The sequence below is a fragment of the Mytilus galloprovincialis genome, chromosome 2 (assembly GCF_965363235.1).
Source record: "Mytilus galloprovincialis chromosome 2, xbMytGall1.hap1.1, whole genome shotgun sequence".
NCBI classification, from domain to species: Eukaryota; Metazoa; Mollusca; class Bivalvia; order Mytilida; family Mytilidae; genus Mytilus; species Mytilus galloprovincialis.
The window spans coordinates 112,627,423-112,651,790 of NC_134839.1; the positions used below are offsets into that span (position 1 = coordinate 112,627,423).

Sequence of the window (24,368 nt, forward strand, 5' to 3'; positions counted from 1 at the left end):
CGTTGATGCAATGTATAAGACATATGTCTTTAAAACCCATACTTCCGGTAATATCCAAAATGGCGGACATAAAATATCAATTTATTATTTAAATATTCAACTTTTTCAAATTGTTCTTTGTGCTGGTCATTCAACTTATGGCTTTAAGTTATCCCCAAAACCACTAATTCTATTCTGTTGTAAATGTTTAAATACAAATTTGACATTTCCGGTAAAAAATATGGCGTAAATTTCAAAAATGAGTCCTTAATCCATTTCTCCGATATATAGTTTTAGATAGATTGATTAAAACAAAATAAAATCACTATAGTACTAAAACCTTTATAAAATCACTATAGTACTAAAACCTTTATAAAATTACTTCTATTTGGCCAAAAAAAACATGTTTATTCACGGTCACCCAAACATGCACACAAAGCAGTGCACGAGAGACCCGATTTTCTTCATTAACATCGACCACGGCATCCTTTCTTACATCCACAATATACAAGCTTCTGTCAAAATTATGAGAACGAGTTTTTTTTAAAAGGGATCCTCTTTGTCCCTTCACCATCCATTAGCGCCTGGGCTGGGTAGCATAAGAGCCAATCCCAAGCTCGTCCCCCTAAACACCCGCCTTAGTTTATTGCACGTTTTACATGCTGGAAAAGACTAAACCAAGTTGAGGGAATAGCCTCAATTAGGCCTCCACATTGTGCAAATAGTTATTTTCTTGCTTCGATAACCATGTTAGCTCAATCTGATAAGTTTGTGCGATCTTACAGTAAAACCCCGGTGCATCATGATTCTTGTGTCAGCTTCTTAATGTGAACATGATGCTAAACTTGAAATACATCACGTTGTGGATAACACTGAACATAAATAAAAATTAATAAAATACCTTGAAACTGTTACAAGAGCGGATGAAGTCTTGGATGAGTATGGTAGTTATAGCAACAAATATTCAGGATGTTCAGTGTTATCCACCACACGATGATGTTTCAAGTTTATCACCATGTTTACATGAAGGGACTGACACTAGCATCAATATTGATGTCTCTGATGCAGGGAAACCCAGACTTAACTGAGTCATGACTCGAACAGTCTATGCTGATGTCATTACTGTTTCAATAGGGGCTGACGAACTTTGGTTTGCATTTGCAAGTGGGAAAAGCTTTAGATATATGTATATCTTTCAAATGCACTAGGCATTGAGAGATTACACGTTTGCCGGAAAAGGAACTGCGTTGTTCACATGGATGGCGTTTGAAGATGTGACTTTAGCATTTAGAATGATGATTGATCAACCAACAACACCAGCTATGGATTTGATAATGTCATTGATAAAATGATACGTGGTTTTCTTGTAAGATCGAAAAAAAAATATCAGATGGGGTTAAAGCAAGAAAACATGTGTTTTTGGAAGAGAAAAGACTTATTGAGGCAATTCACACGACTCGGTCTAGTCCAGACGCTTATGAATGGCGAACAAATATGATCCATGGTAACCCTTTTGGACAACTCTTATCAGGAGCTTGTACATTATGGATGTTAGAAACAATATCACAGTCTTTGTAAATGTGGAAAATCGGCTCTCCGATTGTGAATAAACATGTATTTGAGGCCTAACGAGTATGCTGATTGGGTATTTTGTCCTTACCTTAATAAAATACCTTGAAACTGTAACACGAGTGGATGAAGTCATGGATGCGTATGGTAGTTGTAGCAACAAATGCTCAGGATATTCTATCTTATCCCCCACATGATGTATTTCAAGTTTAGCACTAAGTTCACATTAAGAGGCAGACACTAGAATCATGGTGCATGTGTCTGATGCAGTAAAACACGAACTTAAACGAGTCATGATTCGAACAGTCGTTACTGATGATGCTGTCATTACTTTTTCGCTATTCCGTGACATAGGGGTAGACGAACTATGGATTGTGTTTGAGAGGGCAAAAAAACTTGGATTAATATCTATCAATGGCCTTTAAAATGCAGTAGGCAATTAATGATCGCACACACTTATTGTGATCCATGCCTTTACCGGTTGTGATACGGTTCTCTCTTCGCTTGTAAAAGGGCAAAAGGGAAGGCTAATTGAGGCTATTCCCTCAACTTGGTATAGTCATTCCAGCATGTAAAACGCGCAACATACTAAGCAGGTGTTTAGGGGGACGAGTCTGGAATTGGTCTTATGGTACCAATTCGAGGCGCTAAAAGGTGGCAAAGAGACAAAGAGGTTCCTTTTGAAAACTCTGAGGCCTGATCATTTTGTCAGAAGCTTGTACATTGTGGATGAAAGAAAGGATGACGCGGTCGCTGTTAATGGGGAAAATCGGGTCTCCTGTGCACTGCCTTGTGTGCATGTGGGGTGACCGTGAATAAACATGTATTTTTGGCCAAATAGTAGTAATTTTAAAAATGTTTTAGTATTTAAGTGATTTTATATTGTTTTAATCGGTCTATCCAAAACTCCATAAGTAAGATATGAATTGAAGACTCATCTTTGAAATTTACGCCATATTGGTTTTTTTTTACCGGAAGTGTTAAGTTTGTATTTGAGCCTTTACAACATAGTAGAATTAGTGGTTTTTGGGATAACCGAAAGCCAAAAATATAATGACCAGCACAAAAAAACATTTTCTTTACATTTAGAAAAAAATTGAATATTAAAATAAGAAACTGATATTTCTATGTCCGCCATTTTGGATATTACCGGAAGTAAGGGTTTTAAAGATATATGTCTTATACATTGTATCCATGAGAAGCACCAAAGAAAGGTTCCTGCACAATGTTATGATAGTAGCAATACGTTAAAACACATTTCAATTACCCTCCCTAAAAAAATAAGCTTATTTTAGTACAATGTCCGCCATGTTGGATTTTACCGGAAGTAGGATTTTTAAAGACCACTAATCTATATGATATATCCAAAAGTAGTAAAAAACAAAGATTTGTACCAAATATTATGATAGTAGCATTATAATAACACCTATTCACATACATTGTGTATATCTCTTTCATATTCATTTGATAAAATTTACTGTTTGCAATAGCATGAATTGTTCTATATAATAAGAATGTTCTTATCCCGGGCATAAAAACAATGCCGTATTTTGCGAAACCTTTTCAACTTTTGATCTTCAGTGCTGTTCAACTTTGTACTTTTTTCACTTTCGATCTTTTATATCTGGGCGTCACTGGTGAGTCTTGTGTGGGCAAGGCGCGTTTTTGGCGTATTGAATTTTAAACCTGATGCTTTTTGTTATCTATTAATCATGTTTTTCTGTGTCTAATATGTTCTCCTATTTATTTGTATTGTAGTCCTGTAATATTATGTTGTCATTTCAATGTTATATTTAACTTTGCCATTAAAGTGCGAGGTTTGGCATGCCTTAAAACCAGGTTCAACCCACCACTTTTATTCCCCTTTAAAAGTGTCCTGTACCAAGTCAGGAAGATGGTCATTGTTATATATTGTTCGTTTCTCTTTGTGTTGCATTTTAACGTTGAGTCGTTTGTGTTTTCTCTTATTTTTGAGATATTGAGATAAGACGTGGCACGGTACTTGTCTATCCCAAATTCATGTATTTGGTTTTCATGTTACATTTGTTATTCTCGTGGTGTTTTGTCTGATGATTGGTCTGTTTCTGTGTGTGTTGCGTTTCGATGTTGTGTCGTTGTTCTCCTCTTATATTTAATGCGTTTCGCTCGGTTTTGGTTTGTTACCCCGTTTTTGTTTTTTGTCCATGAATTTATGAGTTTTGAACAGCGGTATACTACTGTTGCCTTTATCTAGCCTTCGATATTGGGCTGATTTAAGTATGATGTCCGCCATTTTGGATTTAACCGGAAGTGAGACATTTTTTTCAAATGCCTCCCTATCTGAAATACAAGAGTAATAGTTGAGGAAGATCTATGCCAAATTTCATGCTTGTATCAGGATGTGCACATTTTTTCACCAAGCCGCCGTACTAACACTTTCATTGGGGAAATCATTGTTTGTCTCAGAGAACGCTGCTAACAAACTGATTTGTATCTGAAAGACAAAAGTTAAATAACAAAATACCGATCTCAAGGTAATTTCAAAATGGAAACTCCTTTACCAAATGGCAAAATCAAATCGAAAATCACAAACAAATCAAACGAATGGAAAACAATTATGATATCCCTGGCTTGGTACAGACATTTCCTTGTGTAGAACATAGTAAATGAAAATTGGTTTTATAGCTAGCTAAACCTTTCACTTGTATAACGGTTGCATAGTATTTCATTATCTTGACAACAATGTGTGAGCACAACAAACTTATATAATAGGTAAAAATGGGTAATAGCAGTCAATATGGTATTATAATCTTTATCATTATAAACACAAATATTTTTTTTTCAAACAAGGAAACAAAATGGCATATAGACACCATAAATACAGAGTTTATAGGCAAAAAAATAAAGACAAGAATACAAAAAAACGACCATGGAACAATACAACAATAAATAATCAATTTAAAAAAAAAAATAAAAACAAATAAAAAGAACACGTATTTAACATGTAAAACAAAGTCTTGGGATCTTTCGATGAAATTTGTTTTAAGAAAAAGACGAGACGTTCTTTTAGGAATTTTGGTCCTTAATGCTCTTCAACTTCGTACTTTATTTGGCCTTTTTAACTTTTTGGATTCGAGCGCCCATGATAAGTCTTTTGTAGACGAAACGCGCGTCTGGCGTATATACAAAATTTAGTCCTGGTATCTATGATAAGTTTATTTACATACCCTGGTTCATTAACTTTTTGCACAGGCACTAGTGAAGTTTTATTGAGCCTGAGAAGCATTACAAGCTCTTGAATACTAAATGAGTAGGGGAACGTATATCCAATATAAGACTGGCTGGAATTTTAATCGACAATCATACAAACGCGAGTATTTAAACCAGGTTTCATCAAAGATTTTCTACATAAGAAAATGCCTGTACCTAGTCAGGAATATGACAGTTGTAATCTATTCGTTTGGTGTGTTTGAGCTTTTGATTAGGACGTTTCCGTTTTGAATTTTCATCGGAGTGCAGTTTTTTTGTGTTTCTTTTTTTTACAGCTGTAAAAATACAATACTGTTCTCCAGTTAAATGGAAAGTCTTCAGCATATATAAATATATATGTTCCATATGAGGCATATCTACCTTTTATGAAATTTTTTTGGCAATACTAGTAGATATTTGTATAAATAAAACGTTTTACTCGTCAGACTTTCTTTTACGCATAGCAATATACCAAAGTATTTTAGTGATCACAAAAATTCCAAGTAAAACACCAAGATAGTAGGAAAGCGGCCATTCGACTTTTGTAACCAGTAGTATTATGTCAGAATCAAACTCTGTATACGTAGAATTGGTTGCTGGATTAATCATATTACATACAGGAACCATACTCTTTGCACCACATCTGTAAAATCAAAAAAAAAAAAATTTCCAATATCATAATCTAAGCAAATATGAAATAGTTAGTTACAATTTCAAAAGTCAATTCTCGTTGAAAAAGTGTAACAAGACAAAAGGGTAATAAAAATTACAGCGAGTGCGTTTAGTTAAACGAAAAGTTATACATGCAACGTCAACATAAGCTACATTTTCACACTAACTGTTAACAAACACATTACAAGAGTGAATGAGGCTTACATACAAGCTAATAAACCAAGTGTTGCAAGTGTTGGAGTTATAGAATATCTGTTTCCGAAATGTCGACAGATAGGTTCCAATAATCTTTACCATCACGTCCTTTTTTCTTTAATTTGACCTTCTAAATTAGACTCAAAACATGGTTTAGGTTACAACCAGTCACACGTGTGAAACAGGCTCAGATTACCCTTCCAGAGCACCTGAAATCAACCCGGTTTCGTGTAGTTCGTTTTGCTGAGTCTTTGGTTTTTATATGTTATGTTGTGTAGACTATTTTTTTCGTTTTTTTCTTTTTTGCCATGGCAGCTCAATTTCGACTAGTAAGTTATATTATATATTGGTTTCAACCTCTTCACTGTCTTCCTTGTAATGGTTTGCTTTTGTTTCTATAACATACAAAACTTATATGTATTGTAGTCCCTTTTATTGGATCCATTATTTGTTGTGAACGAATCAATTTGAACATTTCAGTTATCTGTTAATTGCCGTATTATAGACGTGTTCAAAACTTCTTTACTCATATGATTCGACAGTTTTGCATGATTTTGTATAGAAGAGTGTAATGAAGACCATTTTGGGATGTCATATCTTACTTTATTGGTTTTGCATCTTTAAATTCCAGGTAAATGAATGCATTCAGACCATAGTAAAAGAACGATGCAAATCGTCCCCAACTAAACCATGAGGGTGGTGTATTAAATGCTCCACCTGAAACAAAACATAGAATGACCTATTAATACAATTTATATGTTTCAATATTTGTGTTATGAATTATTCAAGCAAAGATCTGCTGATTTTAATTATTAGTATATTCCTATCTAACATAAAATTGAGAATGGAAATGGGGAATTTGTCAAAGAGACAACAACCAGAACATAGAGCAGAGAACAACCGAAGGCCACCAATGGCTCTTCAATGCAGCGAGAAATTCCCGCGCCCGTAGGCTTCCTTCAGCTGGCCCCTAAACAAATATGTATACTAGTTTACTGATAATGGACGTCATACTAAACTCCGAAATATACATGAGAAATTAAAATAAAAAATCATAAAAGACTAACAAAGGCAAGAGGCCCCTGACTTGGGACAGGCGCAAAAATGCGCCGGTTTAAACATGTTTTTTGAGATCGCAATTCTCCCCCTATTCCTCTAGTCAATGTAGACGTTTGATTTGTCAATGTTAATAGAGCATATCTGAGAGACAATTTCATTAATTTCATAAAGCAAATTAATGCTTGTTTAATTTCATATTAAAAGGTAAAATATAAGCAAGTAAGGTGTACGTGGAATTGATGTTATTATATAAGTGGTACTTTTCTTCAAAACAAATATTTGCATTTTAATATGATGCAATCTTTAACACCAGATTTAATCCACAATTTGCTTCCTAAGTCTTAAAGAAAAAGCCTATACCAAGTCAGGAATATGACAGTTGTTGTTCATTCGTTTGGTGTGTTTTAGCTTTCGAATTTGCCATTTGCTTATGGATTTTCCATTTAGAATTTTCCCCGAAGTTCGTTTTTTTTTGTTATTTTACTTTTTACAGGCTAACTTTATAAAATTTTATTTAAAAAGATTTATTGAATCTTACTTATTTATAGTATTCTTATTTACTCTTCATTAGAGTGTTGATGTGAAGTGATAACATACTAAAATCGCCTACTGGTACATGTATAAAAGAAAGAATATCTATCAAATACCATAATACCTACGCACGATATCCTTAATTGTTTACAACGACACTTTAAAATTAACAACTTTATAAAAAACATCAATTCCCACCTCACTCTCAGCTTCAACCTGCAAGTTTTGTTATTTTATTTGTGGCTCTCATTTTAGAACTTAAAATTCAGTTATTTAAACACGCACGGTTTTTAATTCCAAAAGTTCAAATGTTACACTATGAAAAGTTTATTGTTAAGGGGAGATTACTTTAAATTATATGACTTTTTTAGTTTAAGATTTTGATATTCGCTGACATCTGTCTTTCCTACGAATTACACAGTAGGTTTTCATGAACGGAGAGAGAATAAAATGTTAATTTGTTGTTATATTTTTAGTATATTTTTTTCCATAAATAAACAGAATGAATAATGGCATTTTATTTTTGATATTGAATTTATCAGCAATAATGTAAAGCGAGGTCGGCCGCAAAGATGATTTGATATTTGAGCGCAAAGATGACCTGATATTTGAGCTAATGAAGTCGGTATCTAAAATTGAATGTCGTTATTCTTTGTAAAGACATTATTTTCTTATCGATATGTTTGTTGTTTGCGAATGTGAAATATAATTAAGGAGGAGGTAGCTGAGAAATCGTTGTGATAGCTATTCCGTTGCATTTCATTGATAATTTGGTATGGATGAACATGATAGTTATCAAAGGTATCAGAATTACAATTTAGTACACCAGACGCGCGTCTCGTCTACATAAGACTCATCAGTGACGCTCATATCAAAATATTTATAAAGATAAACAAGTACAAGGTTGAAGAGCATTGAAGATCCAAAATTCAAAAAAGTTGTGCCAAATACGGCTAAGGTATCTATGCCTGGGATTAGAAAATCCTTAGTTTTTCGAAAATTCAAAGTTTTGTGAAAAGGAAATTTATAAAAATGACCATATTATTGATATTCACGTCGACACCGAAATGCTGACTACTGGGCTGGTGATACCCTCGGGGACGAAACGTCCACCAGCAGTGGCATCGACCCAGTGGTGTAAATAGTTATCAAAGGTACCAGGATTATAATTTAGTACGCCAGACGCGCGTTTCGTCTACATAAGACTCATCAGTGACGCTCATATCAAAATTTTTATAAAGCCAAACAAGTACAAAGTTGAAGAGCATTGAGGAACCAAAACTCAAAAAAGTTGTGCCAAATACGGCTATGTTAATCTATGCCTTGGATAAGAAAATCCTTAGTTTTTCGAAAATTCAAAGTTTTGTAAACAGGAAATGACCACATTTTTGATATTCATGTCGACACCGAAATGTTGACTACTGGGCTGATGATACCCTCGGGGACGAAACGGTTACCTGTGACGTCATTTCTTCACATTTCGAGTATCCTGTCGTTCATGATAAATAAAAACATTGTCAATAAGATGAAAATGGAAATTTACAAATTACCGATGCATATCTTTTCTGAAATTTTAATTATAGCAATCATAGTTGTTGTCTGCATCACCACTATCATTCTGTGTACCAAAATTTCATTAAACGAATGTGAAGATATGATCCAAAATATATGCACCTTGGTGTTCCAAAGAAAGCAATGACGATAGAATATGTTAGAAAAACACCTAAATTTAAACATGTTAAATATTTATATACAAACCCCACAACATCATCGACAGTAGACCTAGTGGCACCATAGTAACGGTCCATGGCGGTCGTAATGCTGCTCCAATAAACACTCCAATACTCTGAATCCGCAAAATAAGTATGTATTACACATCAAAGATAGACGTCCAATTATAAACTACGCTAATAGAGACATTTTTGAATAAACAAATTAAAAATGTATACCGATAAAACTTAGGATAATCTTAGAATGATAAATGTAACTGATTCTGATATAGAATAATACTGACCAAATTTAACAGACGGTAGGATGGGTGCCACATGTTAAGCAGTATCTGATTACCTTTCGTGTAACTCAGTCTTTAACAGACGGTAGGACGGGTGCCACATGTTAAGCAGTATCTGCTAACCTTTCGTGTCACTCAGTCTTTAACAGACGGTAGGACGGGTGCCACATGTTAAGCAGTATCTGCTAACCTTTCGTGTCACTTAGTCTTTAACAGACGGTAGGACGGGTGCCACATGTTAAGCAGTATCTGCTTACCTTTCGTGTTGCTCAGTCTTTAACAGACGGTAGGACGGGTACCACATGTTAAGCAGTACCTTTCGTGTCACTCAGTCTTTATTTTTCTGTGTTGTGTTTTGTATACTGTTGTTTGTCTTTTTGTCATTTTCTTTTTTCCAATGGCGTTGTCGGTTTATTTTCGACTTGAGTTTGAATGTCCCTTATGTATTTATTGCCCACTTTTGTAAGGCATTATAGTCTCTCTTAGCTGAGGTATTATTTACTAGAGGTAGAAGATACTCAGCATTCCATTTCATTTTTTATATCGTTTTGTATCGTCATTTATGACTAAATGCTGTGTAAGTTATAACTAAATAATTCCCAATAATATAGAAAAGGCAACCGTAGTATACCGGTGTTCAAAAGTCATAAATCGATAGATATAGAAAACCAATCTTGGTAACAAACTAAAACCAAGGGTAACACATCAAATATAGAACAAAAACAACAGGAACACTAAAGTGCAACAAAAACAAACGCCAACATACATATAAACGAACTATAAAAAGTAAAATCACAAAAATACTTCAAACTCCGGGGAAAATTCAATCGGAAAGTCCCTAATCACATGGCAAAATCAAATGACAAAACACATCCAACGAATGGACAACAACTGTCATATTCCCGACTTGGTACAGGCATTTTCAAATGTAGAATATGGTGGATTGAACCTGGTTTTATAGCGCTTAATCTCTCACTTGTACGACAGTCTCATCAAATTCCGTTATATTTACGATGCGTGAACAAAACAGACATAATAAATAAAATAGACAAAATATGGGCACAGCAGTCATCACTGTGTTACAATCTTCAAACAACTATATGATAAAAACTGTCATATTCCTGACTTGGTACAGGACATTTTAATAAGACTTTGGGTTGCACCTAGTTTAATGGTTAGATATTGCACGAATGAATATTTCTGTTGAAGGTATTTTTAAAAACACTGCCTTCTTTGAGTGCAAGCAAATACTCTAAACAAAGGTTCAGAAATAATTGTTGTATTTAACCTTGTAAATAAACTTAAGACATTTGACGTATTTATTATACAGTTTGAATGTCATATACTAAGATTTACCTGTGCTGCTAAAACATCGGCCATTAACACACCAAGAGATGCGAAGAATGCTTCCAAGTTATTAAGGTTAGCAACCCAGTATATAACACTCAGGTAAACGAAGGGCTGTATAACTGTCAAGGGTATCTCACTCAACGTTTTAGATAAACAAAAGGCCGAGAGTCTGTAATGATTGTATTTTCTCTCTTTATTGACAACTTTGATTTCTTTTGGAACTAAAATACAAATCAATGCTAAATTAATTAAAAAAAAACAAACATTGCGGCTCTATTGAACCTGATTTGCTCAGCTGGTTCATATTTCCATTGAAGCATTAGATAAAATTCAGAACCAAAGTAATAACATATTCACCTTCAAAAACTATCGCACCACCCTGTTTTTCTCACAAACTAAAATTTGATAATATTTCAATCCATCGCTCAAAAATATACATTTATAAGTTATGCACTTCTGTTATTGACAAGACTACAAGCATATTCTATTTAACTATGGGAGCTTAGAAGTAGAATAGTTCATCTAGAAACGAGAATATGTATAGTGGTAACAATAAACAAAAGCTCGTGCAATACTGGAATCACCGATAATTACCGTTATCATATTCCATATATTCTATATTGTTATCAGTAGTTCTACCCATTCATGTTGCAAAGTGTAAGATAAATTCTTCGATTGTGCAAATCTGGAACATTATTGGTCGTCATGATGCTTTTTATTGTATCGCTACTTCAGAATGAGATAAATGTGGTATGTTTGGTATTCAGACGAATCTTCACTTGATACCAAATGGAGTAGAATTAACAACTATATGTCAGCTTACATGCTTCAACAATCCATACATCATAGATGAATGTTAAAGACCCCAAAATAACGAATGTAAAACAATTCAAACGAAGAAACTAACGGCCTGATGCATGTACGAAACAATAAACGAAAAAAATTATGATATACAACAATGTGTATGGTTACAACTGACACATGTACTTGTTTAAAAACAAAAAAAAATATGTGATTTTGACTCTGAATTATTCATAGTGTAAGCATTCAAAGTTTAAAATTGTCCTTTTTTAGTACCCACGACATCCTCTTATTCCAAAAAAATAAAGTTACTCAAATACGTTATTATTCTTCAACATTTTTAAATAATCTTATACATGTGGTCTTGTTATTAACAAATTATGGTATCATAAATTAGAGGCGTGTTATGGAAGTCTTGAATTGAACACATGATTATACAAAATAGCAACTATCACAATTAAATTGAAGTCTAATATAAGCTTTTCGATGAACATCACGTACGAAAACTGTGAAAATGTTGCACTTTGATAAACAAGGTTGAAACATACTTTATTATTTGTCTAACAGTGCATGGTTACTTAAAAGTCTACATGAAACCATACACGTAACTCAATTGACTTTTTAGAAAATCTCTTACATCGCACTTTGGTAACGTTTTTGTTTATGTCATAACATCTGATCAAGATATATCACTTTCTCAACACATGACAATATCATAGAATTTTTATTTACATATCGGTTAGACTGAAGAGATACCATTAAAACCCACAGCTCATCTTAGTTATCTATAATCTTACTTACATGTAAGGATGCCATCTAACAATGAAAAAAACGCCCACTGCACAACAGTGAAAAAGAACTGAAATAAAGTTATTGATATGTTTACTCCTGTTTCTTTTAATTAACGTATAAAGATTCTATAAAAGGGGAATTACGTCGAGCTTTTAAATAATCAAATTATTTTTGTTTTGTTTCAAACATTTGTGAATGGGAATTTATGAAATAATATCAGTTTTGGTTTGATTATGTCAAAATCGATGATGTATAATTAGATTGCGAGTGAATGGTCCAACTCAGTTTCGTCCGTATTCAATTAAGCCCACAAAGGGGATTCGCTACGCATGGGATAAGCATTTTGAGTTAAATTCAAGACAAGCAGGCTGAAAAATGAAACAAGGCAGATCCTTTTTGTTTCCGGAGTCTTCAAAAAATTCCAAAACTGGTAAAACGATGATTATCATAGTTTTATACATTGCATTAAACAGACATTAAAAGACTAAAATAATACTAGTGTACGACCTTGCCTGTATATTCATATAATATTTATGTAAAGCGACACCAGTGTCTGAGCAGAAAGAACCAGGGGTATGTCAAAGAACGCCTCGTCCTATTAACTGTACATAATCAAAGCGTTAATTAATTTTTTTCAGACGCAGGTTAATGCATTTCTAAAGTGTTTTACTGTACATACATAATTAACAGTATTTATATTGTACAGCCGTAATATAACATACACTTACCAAACCTAGTCTGTCTTTGACGGTCTCCTCCGTTCTCTCTGGTTGCCACCAAACCAGGATACAAACAACGAGAATATACACATTTTGTATAACACTGATCGGAAATAAGATTCGTCTACGTGCATTTGTGAAGTTACGACAGAATAATGTCCAGAACTGATTCCAATAGGACGACGAATAAAGACTTGAAGAAGGGCTGGATAGTGTTGTGTCCTTTGTTTTTTCTATTAATACTTTTATTTCCTCCGCGTCGTATTTGACGGGTTTGGTATGGTTGTTATTATCCTTGCTCAGTGAACTTTTACTACTCTTAGGAGATTTAGCATGATATTTTGTCAAATGGAAATAATCAGGCCAGTCATGAGTGTTCCTGAAAAAATATATAGGAGACTAAACAATAGTATCCTATTAAAGAATTTGTTTATCGTGTAAAGAAATTTGAAAAACGATCACAAAGTCAGTCCAATCATTTAAGGATTGATAAATAATTGCTGTGATGTCAATGCGCAAAATTTACCAAAATTCTATTTTTAAAAAGGCGGTTAACGACAATCAAACGAAGGCTTAAACTAATAATTCTGTTTTGTATTCTGTAGAAGTTGTTAAATGAAAAACCTTAAAGTTTTGATACCTGATTGCTATGCTAAATTGTTCGTTCAATACGAGACAAGAACTCGAAAAAACAGTGATTTCCTGATTTTCATATTCGTCGCAGAAAACAAATATAAGCCCAAAACATCTTTCCGCAGCATCTCTGCATTTCCTCAATAAAATAAAATAGCAGAAGTTTTTTTTTGTGTTTTTATCTTTATTATTATTTTAATCATTTTGAAAGAGCTTATGTTTTGTAGTTGGTTATTTTTTTTTTTTTTTTTTATTTGTTGGACTGTATGTTTCTTAATGTAAAAATAGTTAATTATAAAAAAAAAACTCATATTTGCTGCCGATTTGAAGCTTAAAAAAACCTAGTAAAATTGATAACACTACCTTCGGTGTGATATTCATAATTTATAACGCCATTTACAGTACCTTCTCTTGTATGCGGCTTCAACAATTTTTTCCTGGACAGGGATTGTGTCATCCAAGCAATCTTCATTAAGAAGTTCTACTGAAGAGAGTTAATTGACTATTTAAAACAAGGGTTAATATCCTTAAATCCTTTAATACATTTCATTAAAATCTTTCCTCCGTTTGGCACATAGACATGTTTTCAAAATGAACCTTTTACGACTTACTGTATGGTAAGGGATTTGCTAACTGAAAAGCCAGGGAATTGTAGTTGTTCATATCATTTTTCTTATCTTACTGACTAGTTGTTTTATTGGCTTTCATATCAGATCCAATGATATTTTTATGTATCAATTCTATCTCTCACATTGTATTGTATACAATTATGACAGTACATGTTTGATTTCTTTGCCAGATCTATTGTATTTATACTTCATAGCTTCGTTTTTTAATTCACAGTTGTGACATGATCATAAGCTTGCAATGAATTCTGCTCAAATCGTCTTTCAAACTGCAGCGAGGTGAACGTGTTTGCTCTATGTTGAAGGTCTCACTGAGACTTTGAGATAGAGAACAGCAATAAAAGCGTTGGTCCTTTTCTTTTTATGTATTTTTTGTCCATGCTCTGATTTTGCGTCAATAATCAATCTTTCCAATTGAATAGATATACTATTCGATATTGAAACAACTATTTTTAATGAACTTACACATATAATCCATAGGATGATGGCCAATAGGTGGAGCTGTGTCTAACTGTTGTAAGAAACTGTCACATTGTGCTGAGGTTCCGTAAAACGCTGTCTATTAGATACAATATGTTATGTTCAATCAAAATCAAGAAGCAGTTGTTGGTATAATGTGATGAGTATCTAATAAGATACTTAAAATTCGGGCAAAAACTTTACTTTGTTCTTTTTATTGCTGCAGATATCATATTTATCCTATAAGTATTATATTTCATCGTAAGAATAACCCATTTTCCCCCAAAGTAATGAAACATATAAGTATCAATTCTATTTTATTGGCAGTACTGTTATCGTTTGGAAGCGATTTTTATCTTGAATGTCCGACTTTTTCTAGACAGGCAAAGGTGTGCGTTATGCGCACGTGATCGTGACCAGAAACCTACCTTTTTGTGACTGTATTATATTTTCAATGTAGGAATTGATGTATGCTTCAGAAATAGCCTTTTTTTTTATTTCCCCATAAATATTTCAATAAAGTGATAGAAAGACCATTCAGACAAATTTTGTTCCCTGCATAATTAAAACACTTTTCATTATTCTATACTTGCGGTTGTTATACTTCAATTTGTATCGTTGTTTCATTATTCTATATGAAATATAATAGCTATTGTGCTATGGTAATTTTTTATATATATTTTTATAATCTTGTTTTTCATTTTTACTAATATGCTTTGCGTTTATGCGTTTTTGTCTTTCTTGGTTACAAATGACGTAGCTTTGTTCTTATACATCCCGTCATTGTGTTAATTTGCTATTGTAAGTCTTTCATTTTAAATGTGCGTTGTCTATATGTCTTGTTGTGTTTCTTTGTTTTTATAGTGATTAAGATTGTACACAATGTCGACTGCTATACCCCAATTTTTGACATTTTTACTATTATGTCTGTTTGTTTTGTTCACACATCGTTGTAAATATAATTGAATTAGGTGCGACTGTTATACAAGTGAGAGGTTAACTAGCTATAAAACTTGGTTTAATCCACCATTTTCTACATACTACAATGCCTGTACCAAGTCAGGAATATGACAGTTGTTGTCCATTCGTGTGATGTGTTCGAGCTTTCGATTTTGCCATTTGATCAGGGACTTTCCGACATGAATTTTCCTCGGTGTTCGGTATTTTTGTGATTTTACTTTTTATATATGTATTTGTAAAACACTTACATGGCCATTATAAAGAAACAAGGATTTGGAGCAGGTTTGGTATATACCACTTGGACAAGCCCGTAGAGAGACAATTCCTATCTTTTCAAATTGAATCGTGTAATACCTTAAAAACCTCATCAAATCTAATGCATCTTTATAATCTAAGTCTGTAGTAGGTTCCTAAAATTACACATTTATGTACTGAAATCAGTTCCTAAAGTCACACATTAATATTGAAATCAGTTCTTAAAATTACACATTAATATATTGAAATCAGCTCCTAAAAATCTTGATATCAGTTCCTAAAAATCTTGATATCAGTTCTCAAAATTCCGAAGCAAACAACGATATACAGTAGGTATTCAAAATAATATGAAAGTCTTAAGAGTTGATGTACCATATGCGCTAATTGAAACGTACATTTTGTCTATGGCTCTCAGTTATTACAAAGGTATTACTACGTGCGATGCTTATATGGTAAATGAAGTATTGTTTTCAACTAAATTCAAGAATTATAGCTCGTAAAATATCAAAATTAATAAATCAACGTTGAAAAATACTCATCGGCTATACATTTCTTAACTATTCATATAATGCTACTGAATATCCTTTACTGTGGTTCATGTTTCACTGGGTTACATTTAATATTCGTTACTGTAGTTACTTATATCAGAGACATACAAAACATGTATTATATGTCTCTGCTTCTATTCAAAGATGGCGGACACTGTTTCTGGTAAATATTTATTTTGTCGATTTGATAATATGTATGCATTATTTTTTATATACAGTTATACATGTTGGATCATATTAAGTTAAAAAAAAATCTTTCCCTGTTTTGTATGTTTTGGTTTTTTACATTGTGCTATTTTTAACTATAGCGTTATAAGATTAGCTATACCTACATCAATAACTATAACTTTCGGGTCTATCAGCATTTCACAAGCTATGCTAAGCTTCTTTTTGACAGCTGTAGTAACGACTTGTACCACTGTATGGAATAAAGACTATTCATTACACAGTCATTAGCTAACGACTTGTACCACTGTATGGATTCATTACAGTCATTAGCTAACGACTTGTACCACTGTATGGAATAAAGACTATTCATTACACAGTCATTAGCTAACGACTTGTACCACTGTATGGAATAAAGACTATTCATTACACAGTCATTAGCTAACGACTTGTACCACTGTATGGAATAAAGACTATTCATAACACAGTCATTAGCTAACGACTTGTACCACTGTATGGAATAAAGACTATTCATAACACAGTCATTAGCTAACGACTTGTACCACTGTATGGAATAAAGACTATTCATTACACAGTCATTACCTAACGACTTGTACCACTGTATGGAATAAAGACTATTCATTACACAGTCATTAGTTAAGATGGTGTCAATCTTTAGTTCAACTGTTATATTTATTTAGTTTAGATTTAGCTAAAGATTACATACGATATGGCATTTGTTGTAAACCGTTTATAGATTCATTCAGAATTTCTTGATTCTTCAATACACCAATGAATAATTTCTCCTAGAGATTATTTTCTAAAATTAGTAAGAAGTATAACAGCACATTGTTTACATGACAAAGTCGTGAGAGTAGCTTTAATCGTCGGATAAATGACTTAAAGTTTTATATAAACGCAGGATAAACACATTAAACCTTCTTCAAATTGACTTTGTAATGTATTTCATCGATATTTAAATTGACAGTTACTTCAACGTGACATTTTAATACGTCATGATTTTAGATTTTTGTCTTTAAAGACAATATTTGACTTCACTAAGTGTTTGCATTTTTTAAGTCATCTTGTATCTCACTAAAAATCGTGTTAACTTTCTGAATTATCGCGTTATCTTACTAAAATCTCGTGTTAACTAACTGAAATCTCGTGTTAACTTACTAAAGTCCAGATACATCTGTAGATGAAGCAGATCAATTACTTGTTTAACTCTGTTTTTGATGTTTACTTCGTTTGATGAAAGCCTCAATTTAGCAGTAAACTAAAAAAAAGTAATATTACAAGAATCAAAAATTAATTGATCAGACCATAGATGCAGCAAATATTTGATTTTAAAATCCGTCCATGGTTGGTGTTTAAAAGTTGACTTTCCAAAAGTAAAAAGGAAAATAATTACAATGTAAGTTTTCTCTCGTTCTTTCACATTAATTGAAATAGACTAAGCGTAATTTGTCTCATTGGCAATCATACCACATCTTAAATATACATGTAAAATGTGTTATTTAAGGTATTTAAGTCACTGTGGCATCTTACATATAGCGTTTCATATACTGTCAAGGTAGGAAGAAATAAGTCTCTTGATTGGACGAAGGCTATTCTGTTTCGGCATGCGTTTACTGGTTCCCCGTTCAGAAGTATTTCGCCTATATATGGCTTTAAATGCCCTGCAAGTGTTGATACTAAAGCTGATTTTCCAGATCCTACAAGTTACAAGATGAGAACATTATACATTTATCGTTATGTTACAATAATCATGTTGGATTTATATATATTTATTGTTATGAAAATAAACAAGTTTCCTCTTGCTCAGACACTAAAAACTCATCATACGATCTAAGAGATAGGCGTCCGCTAGTTACTGTAAGATTATTGTAATTATATCATTCTAAGTCTATTTGTATGTGACAAATTGGGAGAAAGTTCAGAATCAACAAAACATTCTTATGATACAAATGCATAGAAAAATAACTGCAATTTGATAACATTCTATATTCCCTGTTTATTTAAAGTGATGCTTCCTTATGACTCTAAGACTAAACTTAAAAATATGAATATTAGTTTTATAATGAACAGAATTTATTGAATATATCACTAACCAGAAGCCAGTATTAAAAATCTTCGCGACGCATTTAAAAAAAACCTACAATATAGTTAATGTCTATCGTCGTTTTCATAAACGGTATTTGCGTTTGGTGTACAGTGTTTTAGCTTAAATGTATTAAATGCACATAAATCATTACACAAGTATTCCCAGTATTGATTGCAGTAAATGCAATATTGACAAATGCAACACTGACTGTATAAAAACTAGTTCATCTTATGCATGTTTATGTGACATTTTTCTTTCAGAGGATATCTGTAGACTTTTTTTGATTTTAACGAACGCAACCTATGTATTACTGGTAAATTATTAAACCAGGGATATCGTTACCATAAATTACTTAAAACCTTTACTAAATTTTCTATAGATATAAAGATTTGGTTTTGAAGTTTGGTTGTAGAAAACTTATTTCAAACGGGATAGCACATCCTCATTTTTACGGAAATGTTGTTAACCGTGCCCGGAAATTTAGAAATGATCCATGTAAACTTGTCGCTCCTTTAAATAAACTTATTCTAAAAGGTTACATATTCAACACTGTAATAAGATCATTGAATATTGTTTTTATAGGTATAAATATTGATTTTGTTATCAGTAAATTAAAAGCTAACTAAATATTCCTAGTATGTGATGTATATACATATTCATGGATCTACAATCTGTCGATACCTGTAACTTGGCATTGCACAAAGTCATGTTTATCTCTGGCTGTTTATGACGTCTTTACCCTAAATCCATTGGATGTTGGATGTGTACAGATTGATTGTTTAGTCTTAGTTGCATGATTTTTTTATTAGTTGTTAGTGGCTTTGAACTAGCTGTCAGATAACTGCGAGTACTCTCAGATCTGTTCATTGTGTCTTTTTATGTCGGGATGTATAAGTACCGGGCCACGTCCACTTGTATTTTTGTCCATCTGATGAGTTTAGCCTTTTTCAACTGATTTTTATAGTTCGTTCTTATGTTGTACTGTTATACCACTGTCCCAGGTTAGGGAGAGGGTTGGGATCCCGCTAACATGTTTACCCCCCCCCCCCCCCCCACATTATTTATGTATGTGCCTGTCCCAAGTCAGGAGCCTGTAATTCAGTGGTTGTCGTTTGTTTATGTGTTACATATTTGTTTTTTGTTCATTTTTTTACATAAAATAAGGCCGTTAGTTTTCTAGTTTGAATTGTTTTACATTGTCTTATCGGGGCCTTTTATAGCTGACTATGCTGTATGGGCTTTGCGCATTGTTGAAAGCCGTACGGTGACCTATAGTTGTTAATGTCTGTGTCATTTTGGTCTTTTGTGGATAGTTGTCTCATTGGCAATCATACCACATCTTCTTTTTTATATTTTAAAAAGTTGGTTTGTTCAGTATAATGAAACACTTAAAATGACTGGTCATGATGATAATAACAAGTTTGTTGTCCCTTCGATTCTTAATACTTTTCTCGGCTTCGCCTCGAGCAACAGTTGGTGTCTCAGGGACAACACTATTGCGATTACCCTCATAACCAGTCAATAGGTGTATGTTATTGTATTTCAAAAACATGACGTTGTTCATGTCTTTTTGTTTTATAATTTTAAATGAAATTTCATAAAAAAAAATCAATTGAAGTGGTCGGAATGATAACCTTAAGTATTGAGCACCAGTCAATAGAATGGTGATATATCAAATATTATATATTGTTTTATCGTTTTATAGATGTTCATTTACTTTCTCCCTTACTTATCACTAAATTATTTTCATTTACTGTCAAATGACATTAAATCCCATGATAAACAGTATGAATTTGAACAATTTCAGTAGTCACCTAGTCTGTATGTTATTTGTCAAGATTTACAATAGTCACCTAGTCTGTATGTTATTTGTCAAGATTTACAATATCATTATTCCCTTTATACTTGTGGCTTGTCCTATTGTTTTAAATTATAGTCATGGAACTGTGATGAACGTGGATATGTGGGAAACGTTTCAAACACAAACAAGTGAAGACATTGATATTCCAAAATGAAATGTTAATGAAATAAAATGTTAACTGTTTTATTATAGCGATGTCTTACCTTTTTAAAGAGTCTTAATGTGTATAAATTTTAATTATGTTAAAACAAATGTTCAGATGTTCAGATTTGATGTTGCAATGTTCATATTGTTTTGTTCATTCATTTTTTTGATTTATTTAGCCTTCCCTATGAATAGATATAAGAAGATGTGATATGAGTGCAAATGAATTACTCTCCATCCAAGTTACGAAGAAAAGAAGAAGATACACTGAACCAAGGTAAGTAGCTGTCAAATCTATCTTTTATTTACTATTATCAATCTTATCAGAACCATTGATTTGAGGAAAATTATGCTATTTTTTTTGCAATTTTTGTTATTTCAGAAATCCTATTTTCACCCAAATTTCAAAAATTGATATTAGAACTTAACACTTAAAACTTTAACATGGTCTGCTTAAAATTTTGAATGCCTTTACCGTGAGTGAGTTTAATGATATATGAATACGTAATTGTCATCTTAGAATTTAAGTGCCGATTTTTTATTTTCCGCAAAATAATTTTGACCCCTCAGGCCTGTGTTTAATATAACGGTATTTTCTCTCTTTCAAATTTGGTCTGATTCTTTTAATCAAAGCATTAGCTTTGCAAATGAAAGCTTTTCGTTGGATAATTGAACAGTTTCCCCATTTGATAATTTGAAGTTCTAACTTGTGTATCGTTACTGTTGTTGATAGTTGCATTGCTTCTTTTTGTTGAATTTAGTGCATTTCGTATATTTCATTCATTTAAGGCTCATCCTTATTTTCCTAACGAAATGAAGAGAAGTTTGGAAAGGTAAGTAACTATCAATTTTCTCACATCAAATTTGAAGTGCACCTTAAATATTTTATAATCAATACAGCATGACTTACGTCCTATATAAACACGAGAAGTCACAGGATTTTGAGGTTAATTAAATATTAGCTAAGCATACGTCTTTCTTAAGGTAATCCACAAATGGGATTGTCGCATCTTCCTATTTAGTGTTTTTGATCATCCGCCATTTAAGTTCTTTAATATCTAAAACAGTCCCCTTATCCTGATGAAATGGAAAGAAAGATAAAGGTCAACTTCTTAAAAGTTAATGAAATTAATAGAAATAAAAAAAAAAAGAATGATATTCATAGATGACGGTCACAATGATATCACTGTGTCAAAATTATCATGCCACAAGACAATGTGATAATTGTTCAATATATAAAAGAAGATGTTGGGTTTGATTTCAAATGAGACAACTCTTCACACGCGAGACCAAGTGACACAGAATTTAACAAGTATAGGCCATCGTACGGCCTTCAGCAATGTGCAAAATCCATACCACATCGTCAGCTATAAAATACATCGAAATGACAAATGTAAAAAAGATCAAACGAGAAAACTTACGGCCTAATTTAGGTACACAAAAAAACAAATATGTAACACAGCAACTAACGATAACCACTGAATTACAGGCTCCTGACTTGGGACATACAAACAGAATGTGGCGGGGTTAAACATGTTAGCGGGATTCCAACCCTCTCCACAACCTGGGACAGTGGTTTTACAGTACAACATAAGAACGAACTATATAAATCAGTTGGAAAAGGCTTTACGCATCAGGTGAATACAAATAGAAATAGATATAACAAAATCACAGAGTGGACGTGCCCGGGTACTTGTACATCCCAACAATAAAAGGACACTAAGTACGACCTGAGAGTACTCGTAGTTACTGACAGTTAGTTCAAATATCAACTAAAATAATCATGCATCTAAGACTAAATTATCAATTACATGTAGATCCACGAATGTGCATATGTCTATAAAAGTAATAAATAGTTTGCTTTAGTTTGCGTGCAACATGCAGTACATTATCAATTTTCTTTCAAAGAGTCTTGGTATGCACGTCTGGCGTTCAAAGTTTTTTATGAATATTACCTTTGATGATTTATGTGTCTAGGTTTTTATCAATTTTTGAAAATCAGTTACTTACCTTTTGGTCCAAAGATTCCGAGAATTTCTCTTTTTTGGACCATCCCTGATACATTCCGAATGATATGGTTATCGTTAAGACTAAGGTTGATGTTACGAAATATAAATTCTGACTCTGAACAACCTGGAGAGGAATAGCAATCCGCTGCCATCTTGGAGAATTTCTTTTCTCTCATTGACGTTTCAAGATAATGAGATATATATATACATATATGGTATCATAAAAGTTATATAGCTACAGTAAGAGACCTGTAAGTGTTTTGAGAGTAAACACAATTTAAAGGATTGAAGTTCTTGTTGACCTTATATCTACATAAAACATGATGGAAAGCGATTTCTATCATAACTTTTAGAATACATACGGTTATTTTGTGGTTTTGTATTGATGTTTCTTAATAAGATTAAAAAGATTGTACTGATTGTCAATGAGACAAATATCCACCTGAGACAAAATGAAAGTTTTTGTAAAATAGTTGCATATATACCTATGCTGCACTGAATAATTATATATATAAATGTTATAACCCCGCTATCAACTTTGGTTAAATTTGTCTCAGTAGTTTAACAGGAAAATTTTTTGTAAGATTACAAAAATTTTAATACGCAAATTTGTTAATTGACATTTTCGTAGATCTAACTTTGCTGAACATTACTGCTGTTAACAGTTTATCTCTATCTGTAATAATTTTCAAGATAACAACAAAAAACTGCAAAATTTCCTTAAAATTACGAATTAAGGGGCAGCAACCCAACAACGGATTGTTTGATTTGTCTGAAAAATTTAGAGCAGATAGATCTTGACCTGACAATTTTATCCCCATGTAAGATTTGCTTAAAATGCTTTGGTTTCAGAGAAATAAGCTAAAATCTACATTTTACCCCTATGTGCTATTTTTAGAAATGGCAGCCATCTTGGTTGCTTAGCCGGGTCATCGTACACATTTTTGAACTTGATACCCTAGTGATGATTTTGGCCAAGTTTGGTTAAATTTTGACTGGTAGTTTCAGAGGAGAAGATTTTTGTAAAAGTTAACGGACGACGACGAAGGACGACGGACGACAAGTGATGAGAAAAGCCGGGTGAGCTTAAAATAAAAGGGTAAAACCAATCATAACCTAAGATCACTCCTATACAGGTTAGCTTACAAGATCTACAAATAATTATATTTTTCGGAAGGCGTTAGTAGTTTCTGCAAAGGAATGATCTTGTCATACTTTGAATGACAAAATAATTTTATTTATTAATATTACTTTTACTGTTAAGTCTGTTTTTTGTGATTTACATTTGACGTAACTCTGTACTTATGTATCCAGTCATTCTTTGAACCACACTATTATTTTATTTATCATTATTACTTTTACTGTTAAGTCTGTTTTTTGTTATATCTATTTTACGTGACTGTATTTATGTATCCCGTCATACTTTGAACGACAAAATTATTTTATGTCTACCTGTGCGAATTTTAAGGGAAAACGGTACTATTTATTCTGCCATAGGCGACAATATCAACATTTTCTAAATTAACCACTTTTTAAGATAAAAACCTGGATAAAACAGTTATATGTTGTGTTAGTACTTTATTACTCTGTTTTAAAAATTAAAGCCAAATAGTATCATGACCAACTTCCAACGGAGCTTGTTTATGTTATCCATGCCCACCGTCATTTTGCACCAAATTTATGAAATTTTGCAAG

General features: G+C 32.7%; 1 protein-coding gene across 1 annotated transcript; it reads right to left on the minus strand.

The window, feature by feature from the left end:
- Positions 1-4,323: 4,323 nt before the first annotated feature.
- On the minus strand, positions 4,324-23,278 carry LOC143065424 (uncharacterized). The gene is made up of 13 exons (XM_076238981.1): positions 22,675-23,278; positions 18,104-18,270; positions 17,732-17,831; positions 16,720-16,805; positions 15,833-15,994; positions 14,631-14,724; positions 13,945-14,023; positions 12,916-13,285; positions 12,197-12,254; positions 10,601-10,815; positions 8,992-9,079; positions 6,246-6,360; positions 4,324-5,419 (listed from the first exon to the last, which is right to left on the minus strand). Exons 1-13 carry the CDS (start codon positions 22,847-22,849, stop codon positions 5,212-5,214), a joined length of 1,917 nt encoding a protein of 638 aa, XP_076095096.1. The 5' UTR covers positions 22,850-23,278; the 3' UTR covers positions 4,324-5,211.
- Between the last annotated feature and the right edge of the window lie 1,090 nt (positions 23,279-24,368).